Source organism: Ananas comosus, linkage group 22 (assembly GCF_001540865.1).
Source record: "Ananas comosus cultivar F153 linkage group 22, ASM154086v1, whole genome shotgun sequence".
Taxonomy (NCBI): domain Eukaryota; kingdom Viridiplantae; phylum Streptophyta; class Magnoliopsida; order Poales; family Bromeliaceae; genus Ananas; species Ananas comosus.
In genome coordinates this window covers 7,378,661-7,401,940 of record NC_033642.1, presented here as the reverse complement: position 1 = coordinate 7,401,940, position 23,280 = coordinate 7,378,661, and the positions used below count along the sequence as shown (strand labels likewise).

General features: G+C 37.8%; 3 protein-coding genes across 7 annotated transcripts; all 3 read right to left on the bottom strand.

Moving 5' to 3' along the window:
• Positions 428-4,927, bottom strand: LOC109727394 (transcription initiation factor IIB-like). The gene is made up of 7 exons (XM_020257512.1): positions 4,346-4,927; positions 3,631-3,655; positions 2,315-2,444; positions 2,092-2,222; positions 1,866-1,954; positions 1,158-1,234; positions 428-1,069 (listed from the first exon to the last, which is right to left on the bottom strand). Exons 1-7 carry the CDS (start codon positions 4,696-4,698, stop codon positions 936-938), a joined length of 939 nt encoding a protein of 312 aa, XP_020113101.1. The 5' UTR covers positions 4,699-4,927; the 3' UTR covers positions 428-935.
• On the bottom strand, positions 5,593-9,911 carry LOC109726930 (putative ER lumen protein-retaining receptor C28H8.4). The gene is made up of 6 exons (XM_020256752.1): positions 9,544-9,911; positions 8,497-8,696; positions 7,050-7,190; positions 6,874-6,954; positions 5,907-6,031; positions 5,593-5,792 (listed from the first exon to the last, which is right to left on the bottom strand). Exons 1-6 carry the CDS (start codon positions 9,770-9,772, stop codon positions 5,744-5,746), a joined length of 825 nt encoding a protein of 274 aa, XP_020112341.1. The 5' UTR covers positions 9,773-9,911; the 3' UTR covers positions 5,593-5,743.
• Positions 11,120-16,683, bottom strand: LOC109727329. Of its 5 annotated transcripts, none has more exons than XM_020257403.1 (3): positions 16,552-16,683; positions 13,385-14,211; positions 11,120-11,796 (listed from the first exon to the last, which is right to left on the bottom strand). In XM_020257403.1, the coding sequence occupies exons 2-3, from the start codon at positions 14,185-14,187 to the stop codon at positions 11,622-11,624; spliced, it is 978 nt and encodes a 325-aa protein (XP_020112992.1). In that variant the 5' UTR covers positions 14,188-14,211; positions 16,552-16,683; the 3' UTR covers positions 11,120-11,621. The 5 variants fall into 5 exon arrangements, with proteins under 5 accessions (XP_020112992.1, XP_020112994.1, XP_020112993.1 ...); XM_020257405.1 differs by having other exon boundaries at positions 13,385-14,192; XM_020257404.1 differs by lacking the exon at positions 16,552-16,683 and adding an exon at positions 16,352-16,537.

The window sequence follows — 23,280 nt, the reverse complement described above, 5'->3', positions numbered from 1 at the left end:
AATCTGCTGCAGTTGAAACTGTGGCCAATTTGAGCATAGTACAAACTGCTGTAGTTAGACCTCCTTCTGCAGTTCCTACTGCAGCAGTTGGAATTAAATATATCAAACCAAACACCGAATTTATATTTACATGTAGTTACAACTGCAGTACTATAGTGCAATTGCAACTACATGCAACCAAACAGTCCCTAATTGTCTGAATTAACTACACAACTCCAACAGTAAGCGACACGTGAAATATCAAAACTAAGTTAATAAACTTGCAGTATACACCCCACAACAAGATTTAGTATACATTATTAACATGTATGAATACAGCAAAAGATGATAAGCCTGATATAGTGGAATGTCCTTCTCATCACCCAAACAAAGCAAAAGGAACAAACATCTAAATGTTCATGATATTAACTTTAACAGAGAAGAGAGATAAGCCTGAATATAACACTACAATAAATTAATTTCTGCAACTCTCGCGGTTCGTTCGAAATACAAACAGCCTGATAATTTGTTCTCTGCACCACTGGGTACAGTTTTGTACATGCATTTTCCAGATAAGCACCCAAAAAAAAAAAAAAATCAAAAAATTTATATAGAGACAGTAATAGATCCCGCGAAATGTTTGATGACAACATACACTAAAAATGGTTAACCCCCTTACCAGGGCCCGCCTTAATTAACCGAATAGTCCTCTGAAATGAACCATCCAAGATACAATTTTCCCATGCATGCTAATTTTATAAGATCAGAAGGTTCATCTATTCTATGGGTCTTTCTCAACAAACAAAAAGAGGGGGGGGGGCGAAATGAAGAAAAAAGAAAACACCGCTATTAGCAGAATGAGCTTATTTCTAGATGACGGGAGGTAAATGTGTAGTGCCGCTTCTGTCGATGTTTTTCCGACAAATGTGAACTTGTTCAACTCGTTTTGTACAGTTTTACGGGCTGCAGAGGTTCTTTAGGTCTTCTTCCTTAGCAAAGGTGGCTGGAATGATCCTCGAAGCGTACGGATAGAGGTCTTTGTAGGAATTTTTAATGGTGCCTTCGGCCATTCCAGTAGCCACAGATATATCTGCCAAAGTAAAATGAAAATAATATATGTAATTCAAGAGGAAATTGAACAGCTCAAAGAGGGTCAGAAGAGAACTGTAGTTCAGAACCTTTAAGTGGCCTCTTCTCTTCCGACAATTGAGTTATCATGTAAATGACGGCTGCGGCAATTGATACAGGAGTTCTCCTGAACAGGCATTCAAACCATCAGAATGTGAAGATTTTCTTTTTCCTTTATTTGCAGAGGATAAAGAGAACGAATGTCGTGCCCTACAACATGCTGTCTTACTATTCAGCACATGAATGCGGACTATAATCAAAGTCTAATGCTTTTCCTTTCTCCCAGGATGCTATTGAAGGGGCTTTCTAATCAATGGTAGGCGAAAATTTACTTCAACCTTAGTGTTCAAGGTAGCCCAAGGATTCAAGGTCGCGGATTGCTAGTTTCGAGGAAGATTACTTACTGGAACAGCTTCTTTACTCCAAAGTATAGAAGCTTCTAGAACTTGGGCATTTGGCTAAACAAATTACAAGGAGCTATTACAGGAAGCTAAAATGAGCATTCCGGGCCCAAAAGCAGAAGCTCGAATTGAAGCTTTTGCTTTTGCTGCAGCAAGAAGCTATAAAGGAGATACTAATGAAAATGCCATCAGTGCATCTCCAAACAACTACGCTCAAACAGTACTCTTGTAGAAGTTGCATCAGTGCCAATGTTTAGGCTTTTTTTGCAGAACCAAACAGATCAGAAGAAAGATAAATTAAAGAAAATATGGAGACATATTGTTCTAGGGATTATCCGTGTTTTCTGATTACAGCACCTTATATCAAGCTCTTCTGACTTCCGAACTGCTTCTTGAGCAGCTTTAACAGCTTGATTCGTCATGCCAAGATGTGAACAGAACCGTCTCTGCATATTTAACAAAGTCGAGACAGATAAAGAAGTTATAAGCCTGAGGCAAATAAAATGAGAAATAGAAAGACACACACAAACAATAGTTTACTATAAACAGAAAACAGGTTGGGAATAAACAGTGCAGAAATAACCATGTAGTCTCCTGCATGGACTGCGCCCATCTCCATTGATTGACCCATCTCAGCTTCAAGCAGCTTTACTATGTACTCTTTTGCTCGGCCAATTTCCTTCTTTGTTGCGCCATTAGCAACAGAAGAAATTTCTGATTTGAAGTGAGTGAAAGAAACAGCATGATTGATTTGTGAAAAATAAGAAATGTTAAATCAGTCGAGAGGTTAAACTGAAATTTTATACCTTTAATAGTGCGAGGCTTATCCTCTTGTCGACAAGCAATGTAGAGGCAGGCAGCAAAAATCGCATCTTGATTTCTCCCTCTGCTAGACTTGTGGTCCTCCACTTTCTTATATATTTCATTGGCTCGATCCTTAACAGAAGAAGATTGCAATTAGAATTTATCCATAGCAAGACTTTTAAACCGATTCAAGGATGAAATGCTTAAAAGTATTTTCCCTGTAAAGTGCTGAACTATCTAGAGAATGTTAAGCATAAATATCGTAGCAAAATAAAGCCTCTAACTAGGACAAAGCCAAAGTAAACAAATAACTTCATGTGATAAAATATGTCTTACAACAACAGGCAATTTAAACTTGTCCAACTCATCACACAGATGGACAGGCATACAAGGTAATGGAAAACAAATAAGGAAAAGATTGATTGGTGGACAAAAAAGGTGTCTGCCAAAAAAGAAACGAAAAGCTACCATTCTTTGGGTAGGAAGTTGATGACATGCCAGCAAACTAGTTCGTTGCATGTGCATGTAAAACCACCCCTGCATGCTATGTATCCTAATTGTGTGCCCATAATCCAGTCTCTTCCTAACAGCTACAAGAATTACAGGTTTCCCAAAGTGTACCTCACATATCATCAGTTCCAAAAAAGAAGGGGTATAATCAATCTGAATTGGGCCACCTGGTTCAGTTTTTGACTCAATAACTAAATTCAGAAACTATACTTTTTTTCAACATTCCCATAATAGGTTAATCCAACATGCCACAATTTCCCACTGGCTGGCAGTAGCATAATGCTTTTGGTTTATTCGCTAGTTTTCTGGTAATTACACACATAATGTTAGAGACATACAATATAACCAATCCAATTCAATCTTTCTACCCATCATTCTGTAAGAAAACCAAGAATTATATTGAACTATAAAAGTTTTTCACAAAGAGAAATGAACGCTGAAAGAAGCCTTCATAAAACCAAAACAAACCATGAAAGCCTCTTCTTTTGAAGTAACTGTTTCAAGTAGCTTCGAGTTATAAAAGCAACAAAGTGCAGGGGACAAAACTAATTAGTAAAGCAAGGCAATATGCTTTAACGTTCATCAAAATGCCAAAAAGCCTCTTTTAAGTGGCTAGAGCTCATGCCACAAGGGCACATGGTGGTAAGTTTTGCTGTTACACCAAGTAGCATCCTTCAAAAGGGTGACTTGGTGCACAAAGCCAAAATGGAAAAAAGAACAAACCTTACCGTCACATGGAAACAAGGAGCACACACACTTGAGAATAAATAATGGCAAAGTCACAATGAAAGAAAGGCACACTTTGTACCTTGATAGTGGCAACGAGGCCCAACCTGGAAATGGCAAAAGAAGGGCTGATAAGTATTTGCTCTAGCAACAACTTTCTCATAGATGCAACATAGGACAATGTCTCGTGCATCGTATGCCATTAAAAGTTTGAAACAATATCTGACAAACTATTTCAAATTTCAAACTACTGAAATATGACCTTAATGAGAGAAGAATTGACAATTCATAGCCACCATAAAATCTAAATGCATGTTAACTCAAAATTTCTCAAGATGCTGTCTGCAACTACAGCATAAAAGAGCTCCAGAGATTGGCTGATGCCATGCAAATGAATGCAAAAGTCTGTAGGAAATTGCAATTTGTGTCCTTCACCAGTCCTTCCCCGTCAGCACCGGATATTGACACAACTGTAAAGAACCCAAGAAACCAAATTGCAATTTCCTTTTTCCTTAAACAATTGTCGATTTAAACAGTTCTTTCCCATCAAAACCATATTTTGACACAATTGCAAGCCACCCCAGAAACCAAATTGCAGATTCTAGACCAGTCCATTCCCATCAACACCAAAATTTTGGATTTTGACACAATTACAGATCATCCGAGACACCAAATCGCGAATCCCTCATATCACGGCAAAAGCAAACCCTAATTTCCGGCATTCCGTATCAAATCAAACCCCATATCCGATCACAGCAAGAGGGAAGCAGAGGGAGAGGGGAAGGAGGCAGCGGCACCTGTCGGCCATGGTGGCGATGGTCTTGAAGGCGAGGATGAGGGATCGGTCGGGGTTGGAGCCGCGGTTCTGCCACCGGCCGAGGGAGGAGGAGAGGAACTCGCCGTGGGCGCCGTTGGGCTTGGCGATGACGGTGGAGAGGCCGCCGTCGGCGAGGAGGGGGTTGGCGGGGCCGCCGACGCGGACGGGGTCGTTGTCGCCGGACTCGTTGGCGAAGGTGCGCCACTCCGATGTCTCGTCGATGGAGTGCGCCTCCAGTACGAGCCCGCACTCCGAGCACACCGTGTCCCCCGCCGAGTGGTCGAACACCACCTCCGTCGCCTTCTTGCAATCCGGGCAATACGCATCCCCCATTCTCTCCCACCGCCCACCTCGATCTCCCTCCTCCCTCCTCCTCCTCCTCCTCCTCCTCTCGATCTCGATCTCTCTAGGGTTTCGCCGCCTCGATCTCGATCTTGGGTTTGAAGGGATTAGGGATTAGGTTTTGCGGTGGGGGGCGTGGGAGACGACGAGGGAGGGGGGTTTCCACGAACGAGCGAGCGAATGAACGAATCGATGGGGATGACGCTGCGTTTGAAGTTGGGCGAGAGGGTGATTTATAAGGGGGGGGGGGCGTGTGTCCGTTGAACACGCACCCGGTGATCTCACCGTTCGTTCGCAAGAACAGGAGCGATCTGGACCGTTGACTGATATAACATACAGTGTACTTTATGAACTGTAGAATTTTGTTAAACTTTGTAGTCAAAATCGTCATATCCGAGAATTTTCCTTTATTACAGATTGAAATTTTACTCGGATTCAGATCTCAACTTAGAAAAATTTTCAAATTCGGATTTGAATTCAAATTTGATTTTTTTTTTAAATTCAAAAAACTGACTTTAATATGATTTCAATACGTGCCATTCCTATTAAATTCATATTGATATATTGATAATTATTTTTTTACTTTAGTTCTATAAATATTTTAAAATATTTACTTTTTTTCACGTCTATCACGAAAATATATACATACGACACACTAAAACATAAAATATTTATTTTTTTAATATATAAAAAATATTTTATTTGCTTTTTATTATATTTCTTTTTGGTTCTAAACTGGAGCCGTACGCTGTGACCAATTCAAGAAATTCAACATCAGCAAAAATCAAACGAGAAATTTCAATGCTCCCGGTGCACCCCAAAATGAACAAACAAAGCAAAACATCAAAGCGAAATAAACAGATTCAAACGCAAATTCGCAAAAGCTTCATAAAACCAAAATAAATTTTCACTTAAATATGTACACTTCTACAATTTAGCATCAGAACAATCAAGCCAAAGAGTTCATCATGCAGAAATATGAATATACTTCATAGTACAGGAAGCTGAGAACTCGCACGCGTAAAGTTTCAAATCTTTACACCACACCAGAAGGAAGGCGCAGCACCAGTTGGCCTCCGACGAGACTGTAATTGGAAATAAAAAAGAAAAAAAAAGGGGGGGTTAAGGTTGTAAGTTGATTCCGAAATAAATGTTCGCACACACGAAGGAACGCAGCTGCAGCGAATGTAGTCGGTTACCTCTTAATGTAATAATAACAGAAATCGGCGAGGATGAATGTTTGGACGATTTCGGCGAGGAGAACCATGGACGGCCACAATCCGTAGCCCAACTGCGTCAGCAGACGGCCGCGAGTGTCCAGGACCTATAAAATGGAACATTATCTTTATCCTTGCTCCCAAACTGGCCTTGAAAGGTTTTCTTTATGTAGTGAGTCATTGATTCAAATTTCAGTGCACAGTAACTTAACATCAACATGATTTCATCAGCCTAATCGAGAGAATTTCGAGAAGAATCGATCCACATCAAACTTATGCTCGTGGATCATGGTCTATTATGCTTCAAGCGAGTTATATATATTGTAGAAATTAGTAAAGAGATCTCGAAACAAACTAGTAAATTAGTTCTGTATAATACATACCGGGGAAAAGCACTACAATGTTTTGATGAATTTCAAAAGAACACGAGCAAGTCTTTTCAGAAATAATTAAGGAAATTCTGAGCATTGTTAAATTTCAAACAAAATCTACAATGTATATTTGGATGTAGATTAAATTGGAGTCGAAAGGAAGGTGCAGGGGCATCTAAAGTTCTTTTCTTTTTCTTGGAGATAAGATGACTAATGCAAGGAAATATTATGCTTGAGCACTCATCAATATAAAACTGCAGAGGGGGAGACTAAAACACAGTATCCCTAACAACAATGCATATATTTATGAAGTTAGATCATTCAAAAAATAACAAGAAATTAAACGACATAGACCAAAGGAGATTACAATCTTATTTCCTACAAGAAAACACCACATATCTGCCAGAGACATTTAGAATTTTCATAGTCAAATAAGATTTCATAGTCAAATAAAATTAGTCTTGTAATGAAAGATACAAAGAAACTTCCTGATGACTTGGCATGTTAAAACTACTCTCAAGAAAATGAAGTTGAGCAGGCACAGAGAGAGAGAGAGAGAGAGAGAGAGAGAGAGAGACCTGAAGGACCCAGTGTGCGCAACTTAAAAATCTAGCCACACCCAGAGCGAATACATAGTGAGATGTGAATGGTTCAACAATCTGCCAAGACATGAAAATCAGTGTGAAATTAAAAAACTATATATATTAATAATATAAAAGTTGCTGGGTAACAAGGATTGCATTCGCAAGTTTACCTTTGTATTTTGCATCAAACGTAATTGGGGTAACACTGAGACCGCTTCTAGATAAACACAGAATGCCCAACAAATCCTGTTAAGGATATTATGCGATGTTGACGGATGGATAAGAAGGGCCAACACGGCACACGGCAGCACCTACAACATGAACACAAGCATTACTCAATACAGTAGTGAGAACCAAAAATGTCAGTTAAGAATGAAAGATGCATGCGTGATCAAGTATATACTTCATATAATCATCAACATGTAATGAACTCATCTGCATTTTCTTGAAGTATATAAGATAGGGGTTGTTCCTTAAACCAAGAACACAATAATTAAGTGAATAAATTGACAAAAAAAACTACAGAACTTCTATAGAAAGTCCATACTTGATCTGATACATCATAAATAACACAAAGTGTCCACATCAACTAATAAACATAGGGCCAACCTTATTATCCCAAGTGGGTGGTAGATCCATACAAATTCTAATGGTTCGTAAAGATTTGTGAACTTTTGATTTTCTTGACTTTAACTACGCTAGAAGGTAAACAACATTGTTACATTGTATTGGAATACTTAAGAAAAATGCATAGCATTTCTCACCACTATAGCCAGATATACGTATTCATGCCAGATTTTGCCTCCCGCATTACAGAAAATAATAGATAGCAAAAGAGCAGAAAAAGCATGAAAGCAATGAAGAAGCATAACTCTACTACACAGAAGGTGTTAGATTCTAAAAACTTTCCCAATGATTTTAAACTCCTTTTAAGTTGAATGAAATATGACAATGTTTTATGAAGGAAAAAAAAATTGATCAGTGGTAGATTTTCCTTAAATTTCCTGCCAAAGGGAAGATAACTCAGCCTAAATAAATAGGGCGGTGGGGGGAAGGAATCAAGATTATTCCTTCTAAGGCCTCAAGCAATCACAAATACTGGTATAAACAAAACTTATTTCCTTTGAAGAAGTGGCATAACTCAGTTGCAAAGATGCAAAATTAGTAATTCTGTTACCAATGTTTCTAAAGACAGCTAAGGATAGGAGACTCCTTAATTAGATGCCTACAGAAAAGTCTAAACTCACTCATGAAAGGAATATATATACAAACTCCCCCCGCCCCCCCCGCCCCCCTAGTATCCACTTGAGGTGACAACAGCTTTTCGAAGCCCTAGAGGTCAAAGCGGCTATATAGACCACCTAGAATCTAGCAAGAACTATGACGCGAGGATGCAATTAGATCCATCTGAAGCTCTTACAGCTGCTTATTCTTTTCTTGAATTTCTACATCCTTCAGCCAATTCAAAATAATTCAAAACAACAACAACAATAATAATAATAATAATAATAATACATGAAGCTGAAAGACTGATTTCTCCAAGCCCATGGAGACTCAAAAATGAAATATTCTTAAGTTAATAACGTCATAGGATTTGAAGAAACCGAGATATCTTACCACAAAATATATTGCAAAGTTATCCTTATCCTCCATGTAACTCGACTTTAGTCTAAACCGCATCATATAAATGACCCACAAGGTAGTTGCGAGTGCAGCGGTATCCAGAAGAGTGTGGATATCATATTCCATAACAAAGCTGCAGTACAGTCTAACAGCTAAAAAAAGAGCTGTTAAGTCCTGAGACTTAAGTGACAGTCCTGCAACATTTGAAAGTGCAAAGGAAATATATATTCAAATTAATTAATGAAGTTCCAGCCAAAGGAGTAATTCATAGACTAACATAAGAAAAGCAACCTAGACACAGGCACGTAAAAAAAATTAAAAAAAAAAAACACAAATACTAATAAGCTGAACCATCGCAAACTTGATTGTCATTTGAATTTTCATAAAAATCTTATATTGACATTCAAAAAGTGCACAAGGAATCAAAATAGACCCCTAAGAGTATTTTTCCATAAAACAAATTTATCCGTGATTATGCTAAATTTAACTGTTTAGAACACCTTTGTAGCTGATGGAATTACAAATTTCATTAATTTTTAACCGCTGAAAACTAACGAAGCCCTACCTGTTAATTTTACCGAATCCCTAATTCAATTTTAAAAAATAACTTGAATCCAAACGATTAAATGTTACGGAAGTATCAGAGAATGTACCAGAGAATGTACAATAGGGGAGCATACCTGAAAACGGCCCATAGTTTTGGCGTTACAGTTTTACGAATCTTAAGCTCAAAAAATCAATCAAAAGATCAGTTTTTTACCTATTGAGCTTCGACAAGTTGCAATTTTTCTAGGGTTTCGCTTCAAAAACAACCAAACCAACAATCATCCCAGCAACAATTCCACCAATACCAACTAAATCTCCATTTATCCCCCAACAAACATAGAATCAAACCAGAGAAGAGGGTAATTTTATACGTAACAACATAACCAAGCATCAAACACCAACAAATACCCATATAAACCGCCAAAAAAAATCCCCTCAAATTTTAACCAAAAAAGCCCCAGATCAAGCAGGGTGAGAGAGGGCACGGGATCGAACCGGCGCAGGTCTTCTCCTTGGTGAGCTTGTAGATGAGGACGGAGATGCCGAGGGCGTGGACGGCCTCGGCGGCGACGAAGAGGTTGTCGTGGTCGCGCACGACGGCGCGTATGAGCACGAGCGCCGCCATGCCCGCCACCACCGCGAGGAACGCCTTCACCTTCGGCGGCTGCCGCCGCACCCACCTCGCCGCCGCCGCCATCGCGCCCTTCGACAAAACCCTCGCCATTGTCGTCGCCTTCTTCGCCTCGCTCGATCGATCGAAGGGGTGGGAGAAGAGACGAGGAGGAGGAGCAAAAGCCCTAATTTATTTATTTTTATTTTACTTTTAATTTAATTAATTTTTTCGCTTAATAAAATCGGGGAGGATTACGAACTTATTAGAGCACTTAAAGATGGAAACTACAGTTTCCCTCCCATGGCGCAAACGGATCCGGGTTGGGGAGATCCCATATCGATCCGTATCGATAAGAAATGGAGTGAAAGATGAGAGATTCTTTCCCTCTTTGATATGTCCCGATTCCTAAAAAATCCGTAAAAAATTTGTTTCCATCCAAAACCCGTCCCGAATAGGGAAGTAAGTGGAGCGAGGCGCCTCCCTACCCGGATCCGCTTTGTTTGAGTGGAAACACTAAAGCCGGGTCTTTGGGGCCGACACGTGGCATAACATTATTGGTCCAGTGACGTAATTTGTTAAAATAATAAATCTAATCTATTTGCTAACCGATTTCGTGCCGTATAGATCGGTTGCAGGGAATTTGTTTGTTTGTTTTTTTTTTTTTTTGGATTTTACCTGGGAAAACATTTCTTTTATTTTATTAGTATCCGCCTAGAAGGCGTTCAATTTCTAAAAAAAAAGAAATTATATAATAGTTTTGCGACTGAAAAAAAAAATTTGCCATTATTTGTTTCACAAGAAAATTTTTAAAACAATTTTCCTCAATTTTATGCAATTTTCTGTATTTTATTTGTTTTATTTAAAAATAAAAAAAATGAAAAAAGAACTTTTAATCCGGAATAAAAAGTTTTTTTTATAGTTTTTCAAGAAACAGAACAGCCTCCTTGTTTGCACTATCTTATTTGGATTTCTCAAGTTCAGATGCGCTTTTAATCTGCTCAAACATCTTTTTCTTTCAATGGAAATAAACTAAACCCAAAAAGAATAATAATCTTACTAATTAATGAGAGAGAGGTTGGGCATCTCAAATTCCTAAATGTGCAAAAAACAAAAAAAGAAAAGAAAAGAAAAGAAAAAAGTTTTTAAAATATCCTTAAAAATCTCAAATCCTTCAATTTAAAACTTAAAAATGCAATTTAAATATAAACGTAAATTAAATTATTGCTGGGATTTTTTTTTTCTTTTTTTTTAACAAATCCATATTGCATCCCACAGGAGCCCCAAAGGAAACCCGGCATTCGAAAAAAAGAAGATACTTTACTGCGACAACGGGATTTTCAGTGCTTTCACTTTTACGCTCATCAGATGCACATCACGATTCAGTGCTCATCTGAAGGGCGAAAAAAAAAATGTACTGCCCCGAAAGAATTTCCTGAATCCTTATGTAGACAAAGAAGAGAAAACAGAAAGAGATTCATAAAACGATTACTTACAGGTAAATAAATCATTGTTAGATTGTGCTGTAAATGCAAGTCAACACACAATTGCGCAACACACAACTGACGTAAACTGGGAGATATGATAAGGAATAAAAGTTTGCATGGGAAATGATATCCATAGAGCCTATCAGTTGCTCGAGATTGGATTTAGATAGAATAATATGAAAGAGCAATGTTTGAAGAGAGGAAGAGTTTAAACGACTCGGAGGCGTCGGAGTCATGACGCGTAGGAGGTGGATCCAGTCGGATATAATGAAAGTTTTTTGAATCCAATCCCATTCAATGGCACCCTCACAGGCAGCGGTGAATTTGATAATCCCAATCACTCGCAACCCCGATGTGAAACCCTTCTCTTCCAATATCACTCTCTTGTCTTATTCTATTCAATTCAATCTCGGGTGCCAAACAGGTCCGTGGAAAGATAATCGGAGGAACCTCGAGCGACGCTGGCTTCCCAGACACTAACGGTTGGAATTGTTCAAAGCCATGAACTTGCACTGCTCGCTCATGGCAAGTAATTGCGCCTCCTTCTTGTCCAGCTGGGCTCGTAGCCGCACATTCTCCTCCATGAGCTTCTGAACCTCCGCTTCTTTCTGCTCCTTCTCGTTCTCCAAATGAGTAGTTTTAGCAATCAGCCTGGTCCCAGAAAACAAAAAACAACAACAACAACAACAACAATTAACAAACTATTAAGGTTATTCCGTGCAAATATGCTTCGAATTAAGTTCGATGTAGCACTTTATGTGGTCCATCACATTAATTTTTCAAAGGTATGGTTTGTACATTGAGACTAGTAAACTCAGGTGGAGAAGATGAGGAACTAGGACAGATTAGTGCAATGAAAACTGTACTAGCTTTTAACTTGCACTCTCCAATTCAGCAAAATGTGACACCTGTGTTCTAGTTTTCTCCAATACCATATTCATGTTAACTATAAATGAAATATCTCCCAAAACTTAGATGGAAAAAATATTTTATATCGAGCATTTTTAATAACAAGTATTACACTCTACAAGTTCACAATCACTGAGATGAGAAAAATTAAAGAAAATATAGGTGGACAAAAATTACAATTATAGTTAAATGGATCCTCACGCAAACTATGCATTATTACATGGCTCCTGATTGTTAAATCGGCATTTCTGAAATTAAATTCAATTTTTCAACAATAAAATAGGGCCATGAAACAAGAAAATAGTGAACTCTCTTGGACTTACACAGGGAGGCAGTCGGCACGCATTTTTAGGTTAATGATCTAAAGTATTTTTACTTCATCTAAAGTAATAATGGACTCCAGTTTTGAAATTAAAATTTCCAACAGGGTAATGGCATAAAAAAAAAAAAACTGTCCAACGACCAGAAATAGAAGTTGTATAGAATCCACAGATAATCTTCAAAATCATTCATTAGAGCACTTTCGTAGAGCTGAACTTGTCAATTGCCAAGCAAAAGTCATTAAATCCTTGATTTTGGCTTAGTTTGGTATTGAGGTCTATCTAACGCTATTAGATAGAATGGAGTTGAGAAAAAGCATATAGAGATATCAAGGTTTTAAGTGCCTGTCGGCGCGGGCCATATCCACCGTGCCGTACCGTGCCAACAAGTTACCGGCACGATACAGACCCCATACCGATGGCACAGCTCAAAACCCTCTATTCTTTAAATTAGTAAGTAATTTCCTCAATAAAGTTCAAAAGATGTAATAAAAAGACATAATAAATAGTTAGAATATTTTGTTGCTAAAGAAAATTAATATTTCATAATATTATGTGTCGGCACATAAGAATTTTTTTGACCGGCACTCATCGGCACGGCTCGGCACGCACCATGTCGTACCATATCGGCAAATTTCCAGCACGACCCCGTGCCACGACACTTAAATCCTTGAGGGAGATGCTTCCGCGTTCTTCGATAGGACCGCAGAAAATATATCGTAACCGACTAACCGTAATATGCGAAACGCAACATTATGTACGGAAACAAACAGGGTATTTTTTCATCGTCGTTTCTCACCGCACGTAACGCAATCTCTCCACAATCCCAAACGAAGCCTTTAGTTGCTCACTATTAAGACTATATTGTCATACTGCATATTATCGAAGAAGGAAATGAGATTATTTGCACAAGAATAAAGTCAACAGTAATACTTACCACAAATCTCTTGGGAGAAAAAGAAAGAAAGAAAAAGAGAAAAGCATGTCAATGAATTATAAAGGCTATGTACCTGTCAAAGAGCTTCTCTATTGTTTGAATTTGCTTTTCTGATGAGAGAAGAGTTTCTCTGACACTTATAAGACCAGAAACATAGGATCTAAGTGACTCAAAATCCTGCTTCACACGACGGAGCTCTTGCTCATTCTCTGCAGCTCGCTGCCTCTGTCGAGATGTTTCCTGCACCATATCTTCAACCTTCTGCTTCATCTCATTCAAAATACTGTTTGTTCCCTGTGCGAAATTTTCCATCTCTTCAACTCTCGCTGACATTGTGTCAATCTGTAACGATTTTCTTCTAATCTCTTCCACCCCTTCCTTTACTTTTTCTTTCTCACTAGCAGCCTCAGTCTCCGCCATTATCACCCTTTTGACAAGGCTTTCCATTACATCTGTCACAAGATGAACTGATTTCAATATGCCATCTAAACTATCATCTGAACTTTCAAACTGAGAGAGATCAACATCCTTAGACCAATCGGATAATGGAATGCCATTTTTGTCGACAAACCCTATTCCCTGTTGATGTTTAATCCCACATGAAGTATGGGCTAAATGGGGAACCGCCATTATTTTCGCCTTTGATTTCAGATATGTAAGCAGGGTCGCAATGGCTTTGACTCTATGCCAAAGATGTTCTAGTTCCTTCTCTGCTTCCTCCTCAGAACATTTAATGTTACCCTCAACCTCCATAAATTTATCGTGTAATGCATCGACTTGGGATTGGTGGTGCTCCAACTCCTGCCTCCACTGACACTCTTCGGTCGGCAACTCACATTCCTCCACTGAATTCTCCATGGCCTCCTCCCCCAACATTGTGCCTGTGTGAAATTTTTTTTCCTTAACCAAGCAAGAAGAATGATTAAAGATTGTACAACGTAAAGCAGAAGAAAAAAGATAGCCAGGCATACAAATTTTATTTGTGAAAATCATTAGCGTAATTTTTGTGAGCGGTGCATGAACGACTGGTGGAATATAAAATATAGTGTTGCACAAAACTTGTGGATGAGTAAGTCAAAAGTTGAAACTATCTTAAAGAAACGTCATATAGAACTAGACTCAAACATCCTATCGAAGACATCTCTCTTGTTGCTTAAACATCAAGAGTGAGAGGATAAATCATAAAGAAAGGTCATACAAAAATAGACTCAAATATCCTATAAAGTCATCCATCTTGTTGCTTAAAACTCAAGAGCTACGATAATATTAACAACTGCTCGGTGCCAGTTCGATGATAAAAGCTATGTCTATGTGTAGCTCTTGCCATCTACGATATACTTAGCTTTTAAAAGTACTATATTTTGGACCAAACATGAATTTTCATAACAGACTTTTCATTATCAAATCTAATAGAGGGAATATGACAATTCATAAACTTTTGTGATCTGAGTTTTCCAACTAGTGCACACTTGAAATTGCGGCATGATGTTTGTTCTGGAATAGCATATCTATTTTTTCTAAAGCTCACTCTCCATCTGATGCAGAGTAGATCTCGCTATGCATGGCAAGGAACATATACAAAAACTACTTTATCATAGAACTACACCTCAGGACAAATGCCAGGTTTTCGGCACTGTACCCAGCTAGTGTGGTCATATTACTACAAGTTTAAAGTACTTAAAAGTAACTATACAAATGATATGAGAGATTTGTGATTAGATCTCGTATTCCTTTCTTCATATTTGGCATGCTTTTACTCAATTACCTCGGTCTAATATTCAAATTCAAAATTCTTGAAATAGCCAATCAATATTCTCGAAATAATCCATGCCCAAATAAAATAATATTATAAAAAATATATTGGGTGATCCATGTTTTGTTTTCTATGTCAGAACTTGGAAGAAGGATTTCAATACAATTAGGATCTAAAATTGATTTCATTCATTTTGTTTCATTAAATTCAAGCCTAAACACATCTGGAAACGACACTCCAAATTTGACCTCTTCTGATTGCTACCCCTCAATATTCATTGCTTTTATTTAAGTTACTTGAGGCAGTTCGAATTGGGAATTTCATTAAAATTAATGGCTTTGTACTTTCTTCAGCTATTGTCTCCAAATATTCACAAAAATCATACTTACTTATGCAGGAGATCGATCTAATAGAAAACAGCCCACAAGTATACTCGACTTTCCCGCGTAGATAGTAAGAGTTAACCAACAATTCCAAAAAGTTGACCTAAAGAAAAGGGCGCATCCATCATACTTAAAGTATATAGATGCACAACGCTCACAGGCCCAATTGTGACTCGGCCTAACCCGGCCTTCCCCACGGGATAGTTGGACTTATTTCAGCCAACAATTCCCCAGCACATGCCCCATGTGAGAATCGAATCTGTGCCACTGGGTATGATACCACTTATCGATCGTAAGCAGTAACCAACAATTCCAAAATGTCGACCTAAAGGAAAGGGCGCTTCCATCACACTTAAAGTATATAGATGCACAGCGCTGACGGGCTCAACTGTGACTTGGTCTATCCTGTTCTCCGCAACGGGACAAGATGTTGGACTTATTTCGGCCAACAATAAGCCCCCAAGACATGCCTCATGTGGGAATCAAATCTGTGCCAGTGGCTCTGATACCACTTGTCGATTGTGAGCGCGCTAATCAACAATTCCAAAAGATCGACCTGAAGGAAAAGGTGCACCCATCACACTTAAAGCGTATACATATACAGCGCTCACAGATAAGATCGAAACTCGGCCCAACCTGGCCTCTGCCACGGGGAACGAAAGACACGGAAATTGATAGGTGATTTGACCTATCAAATGTGTGCGCCTGAGAATTTAACTCGTGACTTCATGAAACTTAAGGAGTTTAGCATTATCTCTGATACCATTTTACCCAAAAGATCAATCAAAATAAGCTTAACAAAAAAAAATAGTAACAAAATTCAAGAATCAATAACTCCGCAATTCAAAGAAACCGAAATAACTCGAATCAAAATGAACAAAACCTACTTCAACAAAATTCGCACCTTTTGCCATCTCACATCCTAAATCCTAAATCGAAAGTTAATCCAATCATCGCATCGCGATCGCGCTACTTAACAAAGCACAAAAACTAGGGTTTTCCACGATCGAATTCGAGCACAGATGATATCACACGCCGTCGATCGGCATCAATTGAAGATGAATTCGATCAAAAAGGTTGGATTTTGACGATAATTAATGATACCTTCGATTTATCGGCGGAAAGGGAGAAGAAGACGCTGCGGTGTTGCTCTCCTCCCCCTTTCCCCTTTCGTCGTTTTTGCTCCTTTTTCCTTCTTTTTTTTTTCTTTTTATTTATTTATATTTTTTTTAGCCGGGATTGGTCGAGTCCGTGAAACGAGCCTTTTGAGGTCGTTGCCCCACTCTTTTAATAATGGAGATTATTCCGTGCACCCGGTGTAATGCACACTTCGTACACCGGTGGAGGAATCCCAACTATTTAAGTAGGGTATAAATCAAATAAGGCTAAATTACAGAAACTTTTTCTGGGAAAATCCGATTTCTTACTTTTTCACCTATCATTTAAAAATTTATACTTTATCTTCTTATAAAATAAAAAATATTCACTTCACCCCTTACCATTTGTGATACGTTAGGATTCCGTTATAAAATATTTTTTTATACCAAAAGTACCATCCGCCTTCTCTTCTATTTCTTCGCCGTCCTCCGCCTCGTCGCGTCGCCCTCCTCCACTGCTTCGCCCTCGCCTACATGTCTGTCCACGCCTACAAACACCCCAGCGCCCTCCTCCGCCGCCTCGCCTTCGTCCTTGTTGCCCTTGCCCACCTCTCCATTCACGTCCACCTCGATTTTCTCCCTACTATCGCCAAAATGAATGGGCGACGAGGGTGCAGGAGGAGAAGATGAACAGGTAGAGAAGAAAATAGAGAGGAACTGCGGCCGATCGAGATGCGAACCGCAGCCAATCGATCGAGACGGAAACTGCGGCCGATCGAGACAGCAAATGAGCAAGATGAGAGAGGAGACGAAAATGATGAGGGGCAAAATAATCATTTTGTCATTACAGTTCACACTATACTCCCGTGAATATTTTTTATTTTACAAGGGGATAAAGTGTAGGTTTTTAAATAATAGGGGGAAAGTGAAAAATTAGGTTTTGACAGAAAAATTTTATGTAATTTAGCCATCAAATAATTATATAATTAGTAACTTCAATTGAGAACTGAAAGATAGAACTGCAATCGAAAATTTATTAAACAATTTAATAAGGTTTAAAGGATCAAATTGTCAAAATTAAAAGCTTAGTAGTCTATTTACAGAAGACCCGTTGTCTATTCAAAAAAGAAAATAACTAAAAATCAAATAAAAGAATAGTACTTATAGATTGCTTCAATAAAAATAAATGCGTAAATGAAGTTCATAATTTGTAACTCTATATTCTATTCAGATGTTTTATAATTAAAATGCTAATAATTTAGCCACAAAGAATTTTATGAAGGTATTATTTGGGTTAAGTATGAGCGGTTCTTGATTATTTATAGTATAGATACAACTCTTAGGATAAGTCGAAATAAGACCAATTTTATATTTGGATAAAATTAATTAGATAATTTTTAGAAATAAGAAAAAAAAAGCATTTAGATAGCTAGATTGGAATAAGAGTAATTATAGTTTTAAAATAATAATATTTCGTATAATTAAATAATAATTTAATTAATTAATTAATTAATCATGAATACTACTAAAAAAATTAAAACTATTAATTAATAATTAATATTAATGAATACTGTCAATTAATAAATTAATTAACCATGAGCAATAAATTAATAAATAAATTAATTAATTATCTAGTAGTTAGATAATTAGTTAAAAATACTACAAAATGTAAAAGTTTTTTTTCACGAAAAATTATTTTCCACTGTCTATGTTGAATCCAGGCCAATTTGCATAAAAAATCCACTTATTTTGGGCTTTTGCAAAACGGGGCCACCTTTTTCATTTTTTCAGATTCGGCCCGTTTTTTCAGCAAACTGACCAAAATACCCTTATTATTTTTTCTCTTTCCTCTTTCTCTCTCATCTTCGTTTCTCTCGTTCTTTTTTTTTTTTTTCTTGCGAAAAAAGTAACAAAGGCAAAGGCGGAGGCGGAAACGGTCCGCCTCGCCTCTCACCCTCATGCTCTCGCCCTCGCCCTTGCCCTTACCCACGCACCCCCCAACTTCCTCGCCTCCGACCCCGCCAAGGCCGCGCCGCGATTTTTTTTTATTTTATTTTTTTCTTTTCTTTTCTTCCCCGACTCTCCTCCACCGTCTTCGACGACGACGCCTCTCTCGCTCTTCCCCGCCCTTCTCACCTCTCCTTCTCCCTCCTTCTCTGTCGCCTTCGACAATGATGCATTTTCGCCAGCGCCGACGCCGACTCCGTGGAGGTCACTGCGGCGCTGCAGTCTCGGAGCGGGGGGTCCTTAGCGGCGTCGTCGCCTGCGCTGTGGCTGTTGGCAGAGAGGGTGACAAAAAAAAATTATAGAAAAAACAGAAAAAAAATAAAAATAAAAAATTATATAAAAAGAATAATGAAGATGAAATTGTATCGTTAACTGTAAAAAAAATTATAAGTTGCACAACTTAAGATGTAAACTGCAGCTTTAAGATGAAAATTACACTTTTTAACCGAAAATTACACTCTTTGAGAGATATTACACTGTTTCTCTTCTTATTGCACTCTTTCAGATGTAAACTGCATCCATTAAGATGAAAGTTACACTTTTTAAACGAAAGTTGCACTGTTTCTTCTCTTGTTGCACCATTTATTCTCTTGTTATACTATTTTTTATTTTAAACTGCACTCCTTTAAGAAATATTTATACTATTTCTCCTCTTGTTGCACTATTTTTTATCTTAAACTGCACCCTTTTAAGAGATATTTATATTATTTCTCCTCTTATTGCACTGTTTTTTCTCTTGTTACACTATTTTTTGTTGCAATATAACAAGAGGAGAAATAGTGCAACAAGAGGAGAAACAATATAAATATCTCTTAAAGGGGTGCACTTTAAGATAAAAAATAATATAACATGAGGAGAAATGGTGCAACAAGAGGAGAAACAGTATACATATCTCTTAAAGGTGTGCAATTTAAGATAAAAAATAGTGTAACATGAGAAAAAATGGTGCAACAAGAGAAAAAACAGTGCAACTTTCGTTTAAAGAGTGTAACTTTCATTTTAATGAATGCAGTTAAATCTGAAAGAGTGCAATAAGAGAAAAAACAGCGTAAATATCTCCCAAAGAGTATAATTTTCGTTTAAAGAGTGTAATTTTCATCTTAAAACTGCAGTTTATATTTTAAGTAATGCAACTTATATTTTTTTTGCAGTTAACGATGGAATTTCATCTTTATCCTTCTTTTTCTATAAGTTTTTATCTTTATTTTTTTTCTTACTTCTTTTATTATTTTTTTGGTCACACCTCTCTGCCAATGGTCATAGCGCCGACGATAACGCCGCTAAGGACCCCCACTCCGAGGCTGCAGCACTGCAGTGACCTCCACAGTGTTGGCATCGACGCTGGCGAAGATGCATCGTCGTCGGAGGCGGCAGAGGAGGAGGGAGAGGGAGAGGACGAGAACGGCGGAGAAGGACAAGAGAGGCGTCATCGTCGGAGACAGTGTAGGAGAGTCGGAGAGGTAAAAAAAAAAAAAAAAAGTCGCGGCGCGACTTCGGCGGGATTGGAGGCGGGGAAGATGGGGGTGTGCGGGTGAGAGTAAGGATACGCCGGACAAAATCGAAGCAGACCACCTCCGTTCTGTCTCTGCCGCTCTCTGGAAAGAGAAATATAAGAGCGCCTCCGCTCCGTCTCCGCCGCTCTCTGGGAAGAGAAAGAAAAAATAACGAGAGAAACAAAAAGGAGAGAGAAAGAGGAAATAGAAAAATATATAAGGGTGCGTTTGGTTCGAGTTATCATGGCAGGATTACAGACAATCCTGCCAGGATAACTGTGTTTGGTTAATCCGCTATATAATCTAGTCGTTAATGTAGCATTACAAATCGAGCAGGATTACATCGAAAATATTAACGGGAGGGGGGTCGTGTATCTTGCATTACTGAAACCCGTTAATATTATATATTATGTAAAATGACAATTTTATCCTCCAACAACCCAAATCTAATTAATAGCATTATTTTCATCTCTCTCGCCTTCCCCCTCTCTTTCGCACGCCACTTTCTCTCGCTCTCTCTCTCTCTCGACGTCTCTCTCTCTCTCTCTCTCTCTCTCTCTCTCTCTCTCTCGCACGAACACCTATCATCTTCTATTGCGTCGTCCTCCCAGGTAATCATCACAATATCCTTCCCTCCATTCGTCATTTCCGCAAAAAATAATATTCAAATGACCACAACAAGGGCAATTTTGGAAAAATAATACTTTTATATCAGGATTACTAAATTTTATAAACTGAACCAAACGTATTAATGCTATAAACACTGTAATCTAATATTACATTACTGCATTAAACCAAATGCGCTAATGCAGCATCAGTAGTAATCTCACGCCGAAATCCAAGATACCTGGATATGTCGAGATACTTTGTAATATTACATAACTCGAACCAAACGGGCCCTAAGGGTATTTTGGTCAGTTTGCTAAAAAAGCGGACCGAATCTGCAAAAACAAAAAAGGTGGTCCGGTTTTGCAAAAGTCCAAAATAAGTAAATTTTTTATGCAAATTGGCCTTGAATCAAACTGATCCTAAGCAAAACAAATGTCATTGAAAAAGAAAGTACCATGCACGGATGCAAACATGTCGGATCTGGGTCGGAGAGATCCTGACCTTCAATCTAGTTTCTTTGGCTAATCAGCGTGGATTCATGACAAAATGATTTTTATTGTATTTTTAATTCTCGCTTGCTACTACATTCAGGGCAGGTCGAGATGGAATCAAATTTTTAATTGTATTTTCCTGAATAAGAATGGATCAAAGAAAGGAAGGGATACTCCACCTCCTGTTTTTTTTTTTCTAAACAAATCGGATGAATTCAGAATAAATTATTTTTTATCTTATTTTTGGCCCCCCACTTAATAACCACCCCATTTAGGGTGACCATAAGCCTAAATTCATTTGCATCTATAGTCCTATAACTAATACTTTCAACAATCCTTATTCAAATTTTGAGGATCATGTTAAATTATACAATAGTTCTCGAACTATCCGATTTTTTTATTATTATATAGTTTTTTTGGGTGTGGTTCTAACCATTTAATCTGCCTTTATTATTAATTTAAATTTCATAACATGATTCAATTGATTCTTGTTTTAATTTCTACTTGTTCGCATAAGAAAAATAGTACCAACCGGTAGATGGCTTGGTGTAAATGTTTAACTCACGTGAACGAATTAAAAGATGACATGTAGTACACCAAGAGCCCGTTGAAAACGAGGAGTCCCTAGACGGAAATAGACGAGAATGTGAGTGAGAAACGTGGATGTAATTCCCGCTACCAATAAAGAGGCCATTATAGCGTTCCCCATGACGCGAGTTGCTCGGTAATTGCAGGCTGATAGTAGTACAATAAATAACACAAAGACACCTAAAATAACGGTCTTTCTTTCCTGCGAACAAGAAGACTAATTTATTTTCAATATTTTTCTATTTTATAGGACTAGAATACTTTTGTAATCTTCCCTTTCCTATACTTCAAAAGTTTTTTTGGGAATAATTAGCAATTAGAAGTAGCATAATCTCTATAAATTTTCAGTTTCTATTATAGTCTGCTTGACTTTTTCAGCCCATTTTGTTCTAAATTTTAGTTTGCCTTATCATATTGAGGAAGAATCCAATAGAGCCGATTCCTCCTTAGTCGAATTGCTTGATCGTGGCGCACTCGAGGGTTAGTCCGAGAACCGATATGCGACAAGAAGACTCATTTAACTCGGTCAACGACTTGACTTGGTCAACATCTCCACAAAATCGATTCACTATCCAATATTATTTATAAAACAAATCTTTGTACCTAAATAATATGCTTAAAAATGTACTTACATAGTTACAGGTACAAATAGTGATAGGAATTATGATGTCATATAACTCAGTTTCTACTTATTAGGACAATGCATCACACTTCATTCAATTTAGTGGTGCTATAACTCCCGCTGGAATTAAACTAAATTTTTTTAAAAAAATTGAATCATCAGTTGGATTTAAATTGAAGCCTAATAAACAAAATTAAATCCTATCTAAAATTTTGAGAATTTCTAAATCTTTTATTTGAAATTGGATAAAGCATACATCTTGATAAACTGCTCAATTTTTTAGAATAATAATTCTAAAGACTTCTCGATACAAGCCTGGATAGATGGTAGCCGAAAAGGTGGCGATTCGGGTGAAATTTGTGTTCTCGTTACCAACCAACAAAGTGTTTGCCTGTGCGTTTCGGATTTTGTTGAAAATGTTCATGATGATGCACTACCAACTGAAATTGAAGCAATATCGAAAGCAGCCAAAACTTTTCTTAGATACCTTCCCAGGAGAACGAATTCAGATATTTTCAGACTCAGCATTGATTATTAAAGCGATTCACTTTAGATCTGATCAATCCGAGTAGTTCATTTGGGACGCTAGAATGAAGCTCAAAACGTTTCAGTCCTTTGTCAACGCATGTCACGTCTTTTTTTGGATGGAATTCTCGCTCCTCTAGAAATGGTATACAAGCTGATCAACTAGTCAAGTGATGTCTGTCTAGTAAAAAATGTACAATGTGGTCCTCTTTTGATGACCTTTTTATTTCTGTATCATCTTATTTTATTTAAATAAATTTTCGCTCTCGGACAATTTCCCTAAAAAAAAACAATTCTAAAGATTAGGCTAGAATTATGTTTATTATAATGAGCATAACTTTTCCAGGAAATATAATGAGAATTGCTTGATTGCTTGATTAGTTCAGATTCAAAAAAAAAAA

What these genes read in the sequence shown, in the direction of transcription:
- LOC109727329 (XM_020257402.1), bottom strand. An exon ending in ATAGAGAAGCTCTTTGACAG is followed by an intron (nt 11,797 to 13,384) that starts GTACATAGCCTT and finishes TTCTGGGACCAG; the next exon opens with GCTGATTGCTAAAACTACTC.
- LOC109727394 (XM_020257512.1), bottom strand. Translation starts at nt 4,698, where the DNA reads ATGGGGGATGCGTATTGCCCGGATTGCAAGAAGGCGACGGAGGTGGTG. An exon ending in TCCATGCAGGAGACTACATG is followed by an intron (nt 1,955 to 2,091) that starts GTTATTTCTGCA and finishes TTAAATATGCAG; the next exon opens with AGACGGTTCTGTTCACATCT. An exon ending in AGAGAAGAGGCCACTTAAAG is followed by an intron (nt 1,070 to 1,157) that starts GTTCTGAACTAC and finishes TTACTTTGGCAG; the next exon opens with ATATATCTGTGGCTACTGGA.
- LOC109726930 (XM_020256752.1), bottom strand. Translation starts at nt 9,772, where the DNA reads ATGGCGAGGGTTTTGTCGAAGGGCGCGATGGCGGCGGCGGCGAGGTGG. An exon ending in ACTTTGCAATATATTTTGTG is followed by an intron (nt 7,191 to 8,496) that starts GTAAGATATCTC and finishes TTCATGTTGTAG; the next exon opens with GTGCTGCCGTGTGCCGTGTT. An exon ending in TGTTATTATTACATTAAGAG is followed by an intron (nt 5,793 to 5,906) that starts GTAACCGACTAC and finishes TTCCAATTACAG; the next exon opens with TCTCGTCGGAGGCCAACTGG.